This window comes from Panthera tigris, chromosome E1, assembly GCF_018350195.1.
Source record: "Panthera tigris isolate Pti1 chromosome E1, P.tigris_Pti1_mat1.1, whole genome shotgun sequence".
In the NCBI taxonomy this organism is placed as follows: Eukaryota; Metazoa; Chordata; class Mammalia; order Carnivora; family Felidae; genus Panthera; species Panthera tigris.
In genome coordinates this window covers 14,791,254-14,805,910 of record NC_056673.1, presented here as the reverse complement: position 1 = coordinate 14,805,910, position 14,657 = coordinate 14,791,254, and the positions used below count along the sequence as shown (strand labels likewise).

At 39.1% G+C, this 14,657-nt stretch overlaps 1 protein-coding gene across 3 annotated transcripts in view; it reads left to right on the top strand.

Moving 5' to 3' along the window:
* Positions 1–14,657, top strand: part of RPA1 (replication protein A1) — a 74,158-nt gene that overhangs the window by 37,026 nt on the left and 22,475 nt on the right. For all 3 annotated transcript variants that reach the window (XM_007076121.3, XM_042966392.1, XM_042966393.1), the window contains one exon: positions 14,435–14,527. In XM_007076121.3, the coding sequence (XP_007076183.1) occupies positions 14,435–14,527 (93 nt within the window). The remainder of the gene's footprint in view (positions 1–14,434; positions 14,528–14,657) is intronic.

Here is a 14,657-nt window from a genome sequence, read left to right as displayed (position 1 = left end):
TGTGAGCAGAGTAGATTTTTCACTGATTAAAATACTTTAATAAGTAGGGATCCAAAACGAGCCTGGTCACTCTCACTTTAGCTATTTTTTGCATTGTATTGCTGTTCCAGTGACCTTCCCCATTGATACTATGTGGCTTTGGTCACCTCCCAGCTCTCTTTTCTTGGCACTTGTTCTGGTAGTTCTATTTTTAATATTTTGACCCTCCCAATTGTCTTCCACAGTAGCTGCACCAGCTTTCAATCCTACCAACAATGCATGCAGATTCCTTTTTTCTCTACGTTCTCACCAACACCTGTTGTTTCTTGTGTTGTTGATTTTAGCTGTTCTGATAGGTGTGAGGTGACATCTCATTGTAATTCTGATTTGCATTTCCCTGATGATGAGTGATGTTGAGCATCTTTTCATGTCTGTTGGCCATCTGAATGTCTTCTTTGGAAATATGTCTTTTCGTGTTTGCTGCCCATTTTTAATTGGATTATTTGTTTTTCATTATCAGTTAATTTTTTAAATGTTTTTTTAATGTTTTTATTTGTTTTTGAGAGAGACAAACAGAGTGTGAGCAAGAGGGCCAGAGAGAGAGAGGGAGGCACAGACTCTAAAGTAGGCTCCATGCTCAGAGCTGTCAGCACAGAGCCTTACATGGGGCTCAAACTCGTGAACCATGAGATCATGACCTTAGCCGAAGTCAGACGCTTAACGGACTGAGCCACCCAGGTGCCCCATCAGTGAATTATTTAACTAAATCTGAAGAGATGATGATCAGTCATGAATATTTGGAAAAGAATTTCTGACACAATTTATGAGAAATACATATGTTTAAGGAAATGTATGGAATAATTTTAAGAGCTTATATAATTTATTAAGTTAATAGTTTTTATTAGCTATTTTAATTATAAACATGATGTTTAAAAATTTTAAATGGGAGTGCCTGGATGTCTCAGTTGGTTAAGTGTCCAACTTTGGCTCAGGTCATGGTCTCACGGTTTGTGAGTTCATACCCTGCATCAGGCTCTCTGCTGTCAGCATGGAGCCCACTTTGGATCTTCTGTCTCTCTCCCCTGCACCTCAAAAATAAATATACACATACAAAAATTAAAAATGACTTTTCAGCTGGTCAGTATAAAGGATGCCAAAAGTTGTATATATGACTTACCTTATTTAAAGTTTTCCATTATGTATTTCTTTCTCTTTCCCAATTGATTTCACAGTAGGAAATTAAATAGGTGTTTGGTTTTTTGTTTTTGTTTTTTTTTTAATTTAATTTTTTATTTTTTAAAATATACATCCAAATTAGTTAGCATGTAGTGAAACAATGATTTCAGGAGTAGATTCCTTAATGCCCCTTACCCATTTAGCCCATCCGCCTCCCACAACCCCTCCAGTAACCCTCAGTTCTCCATATTTATGAGTCTCTTCTGTTTTGTCCCCCTCCCTGTTTTTATATAATTTTGTGTCCCTTCCCTTAGGTTCATCTGTTTTGTCTCTTAAAGTCCTCATATGAGTGAAGTCATATGATTTTTGTCTTTATCTGACTAATTTCACTTAGCGTAATACCCTCCAGTTCCATCCACGTAGTTGCAAATGGCAAGATTTCTTTTGATTCTTTTTGATTGCTGAGTAATACTCCATTGTATACATACACCACATCTTTTTTATCCATTCATCCATCCATGGACATTTGGGCTCTTTCCATACTGTGGCTATCATTGATAGTGCTGCTATAAACATTGGGGTGCGTGTGTCCCTTCGAAAGAGCACACCTGTATCCCTTGGATAAATGCCTAGTAGTGCAATTGCTGGGTCGTAGGGTAGTTCTAGTTTTAGTTTTTTGAGGCACCTCCATACTGTTTTCCAGAGTGGCTGCACCAGCTTGCATTCCCAACAGGTGTTTGTTTTTAACTTAGAGAAATAACTGTTCTGGTTAAAATTAAACTGTTTCTGTTGGTCCTAATAAAGAAAGGTGCTTAGGTGGTTTCTACTAAAGTACACTAATTCACTGTCTAAATTTAAACTTATCAAGCATAATTCTTCAATTTATCATTAATCAAAAATTACTAGTCACGCTTTTGCTTAAGAAAGATAAATGTGATCCCAGTAATTTTTGTGCTAGAAGCAAACTGCATCCTGTCCTTGTTTTCCTATCTGGGACTCAGTTCTGGTCTTCACCTCAGTGGAGTTAATGGAAAGGAAAGGAAAGTTTGAGATGCTCAGGCCTGCTGCACAATCACAGAACGTTAAGAGATAGAAGGAACTGTTATAGAGATCAGTTTAGAGATCAGTTTATGTGTTAATCATAAGACAGAATGAAAGTGAAGGAGGTGATAAGGCCAAGATTGCAGAGCAAGTTAAAAATTACACAGCAGGTGAGTCGCTTCAACAGATGAGACTCATTATTCCTGATTTCCAGGTGAAGATGCTTTCCACTGTACCCAGACCTTCAAAGATTAACCTTCATATCAAAATTTTTGCCTATTACGAAAATTGTATTTTAGTTAATAGAGTGTGTGAGTTGAATCTATTATAGGAATGTTTCTGTGTGTATATATAATCAGAAGTAGTCTAATTCATGTTAGTATATTTGTCCATTAAAACATGTATAATTTTTTTTTTTTTAATTTATGTTGAGAGAAAGAGTGTGCCTGCACGAGTGGGGGGTGCAGAGAGGGGGGAGAGAGAGAATTCCAAGCAGGTTCCATGCTGTCAGCACAGAGCCTGATGTGGGGCTCAAACTCATGAACGATGAGATCATGACCTGAGCCAAAATCCTGAGTGGGACGCTTAACCAACTGAGCCACCCAGGTGCCCCCAAACTTGTATAATTTTAAAAATGGAAATATAATTAAGATAATCAGACATCTGTTTTTTATAAACATTAATTTCCTTGCAACTTTTGAATAGATAATTACATGTTTCCAAAGTGAAAAGTACAAAATTATATATTTAGGGAAATCTTACTGCTACCCCTGCCGCCGGCTAATGTCATGTTTGTATCCACTGCTGACCTGTATAGGTAACCAATTTTAGTAGTTTCTTTTTATCTTTTGGGTGTTTCTTTATGCAAATATATACCAAATAAAAATATTATCTATTTTTATTCTGTGCTCCAGTTGGCTTACACAAAAGGTAGGATATTGTGTATATTATCTTACCTTTTTAAAAATTTTCTATGATTAAAAACATTTTTTAATGTTTGTTTATTTTTGAGAGAGAGGGAGAGAGAGAGCACAAGGAGGGGAGGGGCAGAGAGAGAGAGAGAAGCACAGAATCTGAAGCAGGCTCCAGGCTCTGAGCTGTCAGTGCAGAGCCTGACACAGGGCTTGAACCTATGAACTGTGGGATCATGACCTGAGCCAAAGTCGGATGCTTAACCAACTGAGCCACTCAGGTGCCCCTTCCCTTTTTTGATCCTGCTTTAAAATTTTTTTTTTAGCTTAGAGATATTTCCATGTATATACACTTAGAGATCTTCCTTATTTAAAAAACAAAACAAAACAATTAAAGAGTGTTCTGTTGTGTAGCTGTTCCGTAGTGTAACCAGCCTTGTTACATTATGGCTTGTTTGCATGCTGTAGCAATGAAAACAGTACTGCAGCGAGTAACTTTGTACATACGTAGGTGTATTGACAGAGGTGGTTTGGTTGCCAGAAGTAAGATTGCCTGGATCAGTGGATAAATGCATCAGTGGTAGGTAGATATGGTAGGATTCCCCTCTGTAGCATGGTAACATTCTGCATTCCCACCAGCAGTGCATGAAAGTACTAGTTTCTTCTCAGCTGTACCAACAGAGTGCGTTATCAATCTTTTGAATTTTCACCAGTCTCATAGATGAAAGCTGACATCTCAGTGTAGTGTTTAATTTGTATTCTCAGCAAGATGAGCATCCTTTTAAATATTTGAGGGCTTTTGATTCTCTGTGAACTGTGTATCCTCCATTCTTCTTTTGGGTTGTTCGTCTTTTTCTTCTCCATTTTTAACAGTTCTTTAAAGAGTAGGGAGATTAGTCCTTTGTCTCTGATATGAGTTATAAAAAGCCTTCTTTACTTGGTTATGGTGGCTTTTTGCCACAAGCAATTTTTTTGTTGCTGTTTTTATGAGGTTAAATTTTCCAGTCTTTTTTAAATGACTTTGGAAGTTTGAACCATCATTAGAAAGGTCTTTAGGGGTTCCTAGCTGGCTCAGCTGGTAGAGCATGCAACTCTTGATCTTGGGGTTGTGAGTTCAGGCCCCAGATTGGGTATGGAGCCTACCTAAAAACAATTTTTTTTTTCATCAAAAAAAAAAACGAGGAAGGCCTTCCTTCAAAGTTATTAAAGTATTCACCTTTTTTTTTTTTTTTTTTTTTTTTACATATATTTACTTTGAGAGAGAGAGGTCGGCAGCGGGACAGAGAGAGAGAGAGGGAGAGAAAATGCCAAGCAGGCTCAGCTGTCAGCACAGAGCCCAACGAGGGGCTCTAACCCACAAACTGAGATCAGGACCTGAGCTGAAGTTGAACGCTTAACCCACTGAGCCACCCAGGGGCCACCACCAACCTTCTACCTTTTACTATGGCCATTGAATATGTTCAAATGTTACTTAAAAAAAGATTTTTTTTTTTTTAATGTTTATTTTTGAGAGCGAGAGAGACTGAACGCAAGCAGGGGAGGAGCAGAAAGAGAGGGAGAGAGAATCTGAAGCAGGCTCCAGGCTCCGAGCTGTCCGCACAGGAGCAGGATATAGGGCTTGAACTCACTAACCGTGAGATCATCACCTGAGCCCGAAGTCTGACACTTAACTAAGCCACCCACGTGCCCCCATGTTTTATTCTAGTATCTACACAATTACATTTTCTATATTTAAATCATGATTGCCACTTCTGTCTTACAATTGGTTTCTTGATTTATGGTGTTTTGAGCTTCACTTTTCATGTAATTTGGAATTGATGGGTTTTCTCTGCTCCTTCAACTCACTAAAGATGTAGTCTCTATGTGGGGTGTTTGTGTGTAGAGTATGTATTCATTCTCCTTTACGCTCTGTATGATTTTTAGAAGTGGGAAAATTTGGTTAATTGTGCTTCTTCCAAAAATGGACCCTTCTAGATTTTAATGTTTACCTATACAAAACATAGTAATTTGGTACTTTAGATTGGAGAAGGGGGCACCTGGGTTAAGTCGGTTAAGCGTCTGACTCTTGGTTTCTGCTTTGGGTTTGTGAGTTCAAGCTCCACATTGGGCTCGGTGCTGGCAGCATGGAGCCTGCCTGGGATTCTGTCTGTCCCTCTCTCTCTGCCTCTCTCTCTCTCTCTAAAAATGAATAAGTAAACTTAAAAAATAAATAAATAAATTGGAGAAGGAAAGCTGAAGCTTATGTAGGTAAAGTCCTAAAATCTTAAGTTGGAACATCACATTTGTTTTGCAGTAGTAAAGTTCTGTTAAAATGAGCACATTGGTTATCTTCTCAAGCTTTCAGGACAAAACAGTGTTTAGCATCTCTATGAAATCTTTGGATGCAGAAGGGTTGAGGGAGAGATCATTGTGCCCAACTTTATCACCTTTGTCCAGATTTCTAATGTTTTTTATGTTGTATTTAATTGAGTGGTTGCTGTGGACATTTTGTGTTTCAGGGGAAAAGTATTTGAGATAAAGCTGGAGTTGAAAGGGTTGAAAGGTAATTATCGCTTGGGGTCAGGACTATAGAACTAGCGGAAAAACTCCTTTGTCTCAATAGTCCATTCCACTCGCTCTTCTCTTTCTTCAGGGCCTGTTAAAGTGCAGAGGGATGAGGGAAGATTTTGCTGTCCAGGATTATTTGCTATTGAATTTCATTGTAACCAGATCAATAACACTTTGTTACTTGGACCATGGTGGAAATAGCTTTGTTACAGTGGCTATTGCATTGTGGTGTATTTCACACAAATGGTTTCTAATTGTCTATTGTGAAGGCAAGGAAACTGTTACTAGTGAGGAGAGAAGTAAAGTTAGATTTGTATCCTCCAAGCACTTAACCCAGAACCTGTGACATATCAGGTGAGCTGTGAAATTAATTGACTAAACCCAACTGGGAAATAGGCAGAGGAATTACAAAATGTGCATTGAAATTGTTTGGAACTAGTACCACATTAAGTACAAATACTTAACAGAATTTTCCAAACATGAGAAATAAAACTTCAAACGTAATTCATGTTTCATATAATATTGGATTGGATGATTTTAAACTCCCATATCTATCACTATATATTTTTGTCACTATGTATATTACTACTGTGTACCTACAGTGTTTATAACATTATTTTACTTAGACTTAAGTTTCTTATATGATACATAGTTACTAGCATTATTTATTATTGAAAGGTAGAAGTTGGAACTTTTTTCAGCCTTATTCCGATCGTATTAGGCCAACAGGAATTTTTAACTAATGGGTTGACTTTTTTTTCTTTTTCTGGTTGTTAAGAGGTACTTGCTAGTGGAAATTGAGTTTTTGTTACTCTGTATATTCTGTGGTTGTTAGCTAATTTTTCTCAGCTGGTGGCTCATTTACCACTATATATTTTTTAAATTTTTTTTTAATGTTTATTTACTTGAGAGAGAGCACAAGCATGAGTGGGGGAGAGACACAGAGAGGGGGAGAGAATCCCAAGCAGGCTCCGTGCTGAGTGGAGCCCAGTGTGGGGCTTGATCCCATCATCTGTGAGATCATGACCTAAGCCAAAATCAAGAGTTGGATGCTCAAATGACTGAGCCAACCAGGTGCTCCTGATATATATTTAAAAAGAAAGTTTTTTAAATAATCTCTGTACCCAATGTGGGGCTTGAACTCATGACCCTGAGATTAAGAGTAGCATGCTCCATGGGGCACCTGGGTGGCTCAGTCGGTTAAGCATCTGACTTTGGCTCAGGTCATGATCTCACAGTTCGTGGGTTCGAGCCTCATGTTCGGCTCTGTGCTGACATCTCAGAGCCTGAAGCCTGCTTTGAATTCTGTGTCTCACTCTCTCTCTCTGCCCCTTCTTCCTCACGCTCTCTCTTTCAAAAATAAACATTTTTTTAAAGTTATTAAAAAAGAGTAGCATGCTCCACCAACTAAGTCAGCCAAATGTACCATTATAATGATAATAAAAATGATAGGTGTAAGTGCAAGTAACTTGAGAAGCTAGAGTATTTCTTTCTTTTTCTTTCTTTCTTTTTTTTTTTTTTTTTTTTAATGTTTTGTTGAGAGAGAGAGAGACAGAGTGCGAGCAGGGAGAGGGCTAGAGAAAGAGGGAGACACAGAATACAGGTTCCAGGCTCTGAGCTGTCAGCACAAAGCCCGATGCGGGGCTTGAACTCACGAACTGTGAAATCATGACCTGAGCTGAAGTCAGATGCTTAACCGGACTGAACCACCCAGGCGCCCCGGTAGAGTCTTTTAATGTCCTATTTCCCCCTGGTTCAGAGACAGTGGTTAAAGCTAGCACAGAGCAAAAGAGTCTAAGAGTTAGGACCTTAATTCATCTTAGTGGGATGGTTTCATTTGCAGGTGGCACAAAACAGAAGATTAGCAGTTGATTCTCTGTATTGCTGTTTGGGGGTATAATTTCAGTTTTTAGAAAGATTTTCATTTAGTCGTGGACTAATTTCGGGTTTTGTGGTCAGCAGCTGTGTTGCAGCGCATTAAATTGAAGGGCGATTGTTGCAATTTAGAATGCACCAGGACTCTTGTCATCCATTTGGTTTCAGGACTGTCTCTTGTCTCATGTGCCAGATTTGCAAGTGTGGGCCAATGCAGGAGTTTAAGATTGCCCTAACAAGATTAGTGACTTAGATGTTTCGGTTATTAGTTATGTTCTATATAACTAGAGTTTTGGCTGCCAGAATAGGTTGCTTACAATTAAAAATTAACTGGATGGTGGTGAAGTGGGTGGATCTGGTCAGACAAACGTGGATCAGGACTGGATCGTGCCTCCTCCTAGCTCTGTGTGACTTTGGGCAAGTTACTTGCTCTCTTTAACCCAGTTTTTTCATCTGTTAAGTGAAGATAGTAATAGTGCCTTTGTCATAGTCCTGAAGATTAACCATGTACCTGGTGCATAGTAAGCACTCAAAGATTGTAGCTATTATTAATATAGCCTAATTGGTGTCTTGTTAAATACACTGTGCTTTATTGAGTCTGAGAATCCAATGATTGTAATTGACTGTACCAGTAAATTATATACTGATAAGAAATTATAACAATTAGATCACCCATTGGATTTTATCTGGGATCTGCAGTTTGCCTTTGGGATTCATCACCTTGTCGTTTTGAATCCTGACAAATCCCTTGCTTCCCACCCTTTATACTCTCCTCTGGTTCTCAACCTCATCAAGTTCAAATCAGCCATCCTTTTTAGCTCCCATGGAATTGTTTTGTATCTGCTTCCTTACTAATCTCCCTTAAAATGTAAAAAGTACATTCTGTCAATTTTTTATTAAAAGAAATATGCTTTGGGGTCACCTGGCTGGCTCAGTTGGTGGACCACGCGACTTTTGATCTTGGGGTCCTGAGTTCAAGCCCAAGCTCAAGGCCTAGAGCTTACTTGAAAAAAAGAAAAAGTGGGGTGCCTGGGTGGCTCTGTCACTTATGTGTCCAACTTTTGATTTCAGTTCAGGTCATGATCTCACGGTTCAGGGGATTGAGCTCTGTGCTGACAGAGCGGAGCCTGCTTGGGATTCTCTCTTTTCCTCCCTCTTTGCCCTTCCCAAGCTTGTGCACATGCGCTCTCTTTCCCACTCTCTCTCAAATAAATAAACTTAAAAAGAAAAAAAGCATTCGGGGCACCTGGGTGGCCCAGTCAGTTAAGCATCTGACTCTTGCTCTTGGTTCAGGTCATGATCTGAGTTTGAGCCTCAAATCAGGTTCTGTGCTGATAGCTCGGAGCCCGCTTGGGATTCTGGCTCTCTCTCTGCCCCTTCCCCGCTTGCACTCTCTCCTGCTCTCTCAAAATAAGTAAACTTAAATAAAAAGAAAAAAAAACCACTTTGATGTGCTAGCATAACTGCTGTAGCTTCATGTATACTGTAGTTCTGTGTGGCGTCAGATTTAGTACCTGTAAACACACACAAGACATTTATTACACTTTTTCTTAAATGTTTATTTATTTTTTGAGAGAGGGAGAAACAGAGTATGAGCGAGGGAAGGGCAGGGAGAGAGGGAGACACAGAATCCGAAGCAGGCTTCAGGCTCTGAGCTGTCAGCACAGAGCCCAGTGCGGGGCTCAAACCCACGAACTGTGAGATCATGACCCGAGCTGAAGTCGGCCGCTTAACCAAATGAGCCACCCAGGCAGGCGTCCTTTGGTGTTGGGGATTTTTAATAAGCAAACAAAATTACACAAAATATGGGTGCCTGGGTGGCTCAGTTGGTTAAGCGTCCGGCTCTTGGTTTTGGCTCTGGTCATGATCTGGTGGTTTATGGGTTCAAGCCCCGTGTCAGGCTCCACAGCTGGCAGCGTGGAGCCTGCTTGGAATTCTCTCTCCCCCGCCCCCACCTCTGCCCCTTCCCTGCTCATGCTGTCTCTCTCAAAATAAACAAACTTAAAAAAAACCCACAAAATACTGTTGGTTACAGTAAACCAACTAAACTAGAGTAATGGCTGCTGGAGAAACAGCTACCAGAGTACTGGGAGGGACTCAGCTGGCCTTTGTTCAGAAGCTCCCGCTGAACACACATAAAAATCCTAGTCATCCACGTTTAAATGTCTGCCAGTCTAAATTTAGATAATTAAAAAATATATGTATTTCATTTGCAGGTGCTAATAATCTATCAAATCTTCTCTCTCCCAACCCCACTTTTTACCATATGCCTTATACACTCTCCTTTCAAATACCAGTTTGGTATTTAAGTTGTTCACCCCCATTTCCAGTAAGGATAAGAAAAAAATAGAGAAATGCAAAGTATATAGCTAGACAACTTACCCAAATATAAAATATTTCCAAATAGTTGAAATAAGGGGGGAAAACATTGGACTCCCTGCTGTCAGCCCAGAGCCCACTTCAGATCCTCTGTCCTCTTCTGTCTCTTTGCCCCTCCCCCATTCATGCGCCTGCTCTCTCTCAAAAATAAACATTTTAAAAAAAGGTTTTTTTACATTTATTTTTGAGAGACAGGGCACTAGTGGGGGAGGGGCAGACACACACACACACACACACACACACACATGCACACACACACACACACACACACACAGAGGCTCCAAACTCCGAGCTGTCGCCACAGAGCCCTACATGGGGCTCAAACTCACAAACTATGAGATCATGACCTGAGCCGAAGTCGGATGCTCAACTGACTGAGCCCACCCAGCCACCCCGAAAATGAATTAACATTTTTAAAAATCCCTAGCATGAAAAAAAAAATAATGCTTTAACTCATATGTTAAAATATCTAAAAAAAATTCAACCTAGAATAGGTAAATAGGCAAGTTATATTATTGAAAATTATGGTAAAATACTCAGAAAAAAATTTACATCTTTTAAGTGCAGTTTGGTGGCATTCAGTGCATTCATAGTTGTGCAAGTATCTCACATCTCCAGAACTTTTTTTTTTTTTAACATTTTATTTTAAGTAATCTCTACACCCAGCATGGGGGCCCCATCTCACAACCCTGAGATCAAGAGTCACATGCTCCACTGACAGGACTGACTAGCCAGGCACCCCTACAGAACTTTTTCAGTCATCATCTCAAGCTGAAACTCTAACCATTAGACCATAATCCCCCATTCCCTACTCGTGCCAGTCCCTAGTAAACACTGTTGTGTTTTCTGTTGCTGTAATTTGATCACTCTAGTTACCTCATAAAGGTTAGTTATGTTGTGATAGAAATTAAGTGTTAAGAGATCAGCATGATCCCATGACCGTGTCCTATTCAGCAAGATACTTGAAGAAGCAGGCATGATACTGAAGAAGGGACTTGAGATGTGTTTGAAACAGTGGAACTAGGTGGAGTGGAGTTTGTATATTTTTATGGCTCCATCTTTAAATATTTAAATCTTTTGATTCTTTTGAATATATTTCTTGAAGCACATAAGTATAGTTTTATTTTTTCCAGTTACTTAGCCCCAATAAGTATAGTTTTATTTTTTCCAGTTATTTTTCCCTACCGATTTAAGAAACAGTTTACTTTAAAATTTCAAAGTGTTCCATCACTAGATACATTGTCAAAGAAGGGCAGTTTTCCCATGCAATTTCATATGACACTCGGTAAATTCAGAGATGATGGAAAAACTAAAAAGTATCACAAAAACTCATTATCAATAATCTAGTCTCTTGGGGAACCTGGGTGGCTCAGTCAGTTAAGCATCCAGCTCTTGATCTCAGCTCAGGTCTTGATCTCAAGGTCATGAGTTCAAGCCCTGTGTGAAGTCTACTTAAAAAAAAAAAAAAAAATCTAGGCTCTTTTTTTCTATGTAAGTAAGGTCTTTCAGAACAAAAAGAAATAAAAGGCATCCAAATTGGTAAGGAAGAAATAAAACTTTCCTAAAGACTCCACCAAAAACTACTAACATTGATACATGAATTTGGTGAAGTCACAGGATACAAAACCATTGTACAGAAATCTGTATACACTAATAATGAAGCCGTGGAAAGAGAAATTAAGAAAACAACCCCATTTACAATTGCACCAAAAATAATAAAATACCTAGGATAGACTGAATGAAAGAGGTGAAAGACCCGGATCCTGAAAACTATAAAACTCTGATGAAAGAAATTGAAGATGACACAGAGAAATAGAAAGGCATTCCATGTTCACGGATTAGGAGAACAAATATTGTTAAAATGTCTATACCACCCAAAGCAATCTACAGATTTAATGCAATCCTTGTCGAAATACCAGTAGCAATTTTCATAGAACTAGAACAAATAATCCTCAAATCTGTGTGGAATGTTTACAAAAGACTCTGAATAACTAAAGCAGTCTTGAAAGAGAAAAAACTGGAGGTATCATGATTTCAGACTTCAAGTTATACTACAAATTGTAGTAATCAAAACAGTATAGTACTGGTACAAAGATGGACACACAGATCAGTGGAACAGAAAAGAAAACCCACAAATAAACTCATAAGTATGTGATCAATTAATCTTCAACAAAGGAGGAAAGACTATACAATGGGAAAAAGACAGTCTCTCCAACAAATGGTGTTGGGAAAACTGGACCACTTTCTTACACCACACACGAAAATAAACTCAAAATGGATTAAAGACCTGTTGTGAGACCTGAAGAGAGCATAAGCAGGAATTTCTTTGACATTGGCCATAGCAACATTTTTCTAAATGTGTCTCCTGAGACAAGGGAAATAAAAACAAAAATAAACTGTTAGGACTACAGTTTATAAATAAAAAGCTTGGGCATACTGAAGGAAATAGTCAAGAAAACTAAAAAACAATCTAGGGAATGAGAGAAGATATTTGCAAATGATATACCCAAGAAAGGCATAGTATTCAAACTATATAAAGAACTGATATGTACAACTCAACAGCCAAAAAACAGGCAGAAGATATAAACAGACATTTCTCCAAAAGAGACGTACAGATGGCCAACACATGAAAAGATGCTCAACATCACTCATCGTCAGGGAAATGCAAATCAAAACTACAATGAGATATCACCTCATACCGTGTCAGAATGGCTAAAACCAACAACACAAGAAACAAGTGTTGGCAAGGATGAGGAGTAAAAGGAACCCTCTTGCCCTGTTGGTGGGAATGCAAACTGGGCAGCTACTGTGGAAAACCTTATGGCGGTTCCCTCAAGAAGTTAAAAATAGAACTACCTTGGGATCCAGTAATAGCACTACTAGGTATTATCCAAAGAAATACAAAAACACTCATTCAGAAGGATACAAGCATCCCTGTGTTTATTGCCGTATTATTTACAGTAGCCAAGTTATGGAAGCAGTCCAAGTGTCCATTGATAGATAAATGGATAAAGAAGATGTGGGGTGTGTGTGTGTGTGTGTGTGTGTGTATGCACATATTGCGATGGAATGTTATTCAGCTATAGAAAGATTGAAATCTTGTCATTCGCAACGACATGGAGTGAGCTAGAGAGTATAATGCTAAGTGAACTAAGTGAGTAGGAGAAAGACAAACACCATATTACATCATTCATGTGTAGAATTTAAGAAAGAAAAATAAAAGAAAAAAAAGAGACCAAGAAATAGAATCAACCACAGAGAACAAATTGATGGTGACCAGAGAGGAGGTGGAGGGGGGAATGAGTGAAATAGGTAATTGGGATTAAAGAAAAGAAATAAGCAAGGTCTCAATGTTTCCCTCCGTAGGAAGAACTAAAGAATAAGAAATTCTGTTTTAACCTTTTTAATTTTATGCTAAATTTATTTTACTCGAATGGCATGGTTAGCTCTTCGTTTTGTTGTACTAGTTAAGAGAATATTGGCAGAAGGAAATGAAGTCAGGGTGTAATAGGCCCGTTCGAGGTACAGACTTGGGAAGCCCAGCAGGAATAAGCCTAGTGATTGGAGAAGGCAGAGACAAGGTGGTGGGTGGGGAGCCTTTTCAGCAGTGCTCACCATGTTTGTTTGTAGGACTTTCTAGGAAATCTTTTTGAGCTGTATTTGTGTGAACAGCCTAAATTAGTGCCCACCACAAAGGCAAAATCAAATTCCATAAATCTATTATTTTTTTTACATTAGGTATATTTTGCAGTTTTAACATTTTTCAACTCCTAAAGCACTTGTAGAAAGGGTGAAGGGCAAATAAATACTCTCGTGGTATGGTATTTCTTATTTTCTGCTTGAGAGACATGTTCGTTTCCCCTCCTTTCCTTTTAATCTTCCTGTTTCCTTGACACACCTGCTTCTGAACCCCATCTCATCTCTCCCTGCTGTGACAGTTCACTAGCACTTCACGGTACCTAAGCCTCTTTCAACTCTCATTTTCCACCAACTGTCGGTTTCAAAATAAGGTGGCTTTGTTTGGGAGGGAAAGGGTAGAATCCTTTCTGAATGTCTCCTTTTCCTTTGAAGCAGGAGCACTTCAGAGACAATTGAACTGCTTTTAGGTTTTTCTTACCACCCAGCTTTTGCTTCTGATAGATCCTGCCGTGAACACAGTTCTGTTGATGACATCGATTTGTTGCTATGGAAATAGTGGTAATGTCACCGATTCAGCCCAGTGACTTGACTTCAGGTTCAGGCAGGAGAAATGGGCAAGGCCTTAGGGGAGAACCTCATTAAAACTGAAAGCTATCAATTATAAACAGGTGAAAGGTGAATGGAGCCAACCTTTCATATAATGAAAACAAAAGTGAACCCCTAGCAAATTGACTGCATGCAGTTGAATGCAACAGCATGAATTCTGACCCATGAGAGTCTTTAACGAAATAAAAAAATTACACTTTCTTGGAGTATTTCTTCTGCTTAAGTTTAAATCTTTAAAGCTGGATTATTTGCACTAAAGTTGTCTTTTTTTGGGTTCCCAGGACACGGGCAGCAGCAGGTAGTTCCTTCTCCGGCCTCAGCAGCCAACCCGCCAGCCAGCAAGCCCCAGCAACAGAATGGGAGCTCAGGGATGGGTAAGCTACTACTGTGTGAGGACACGTGCCGATTATATGTATCAGGCTTCTGAGTAGTGTTTAGAAATTTAACCTGGGACTAAAGGGAGTTTTCAAAATGTCATTCATGCTAGTTGCTTCTTGCAAAGGA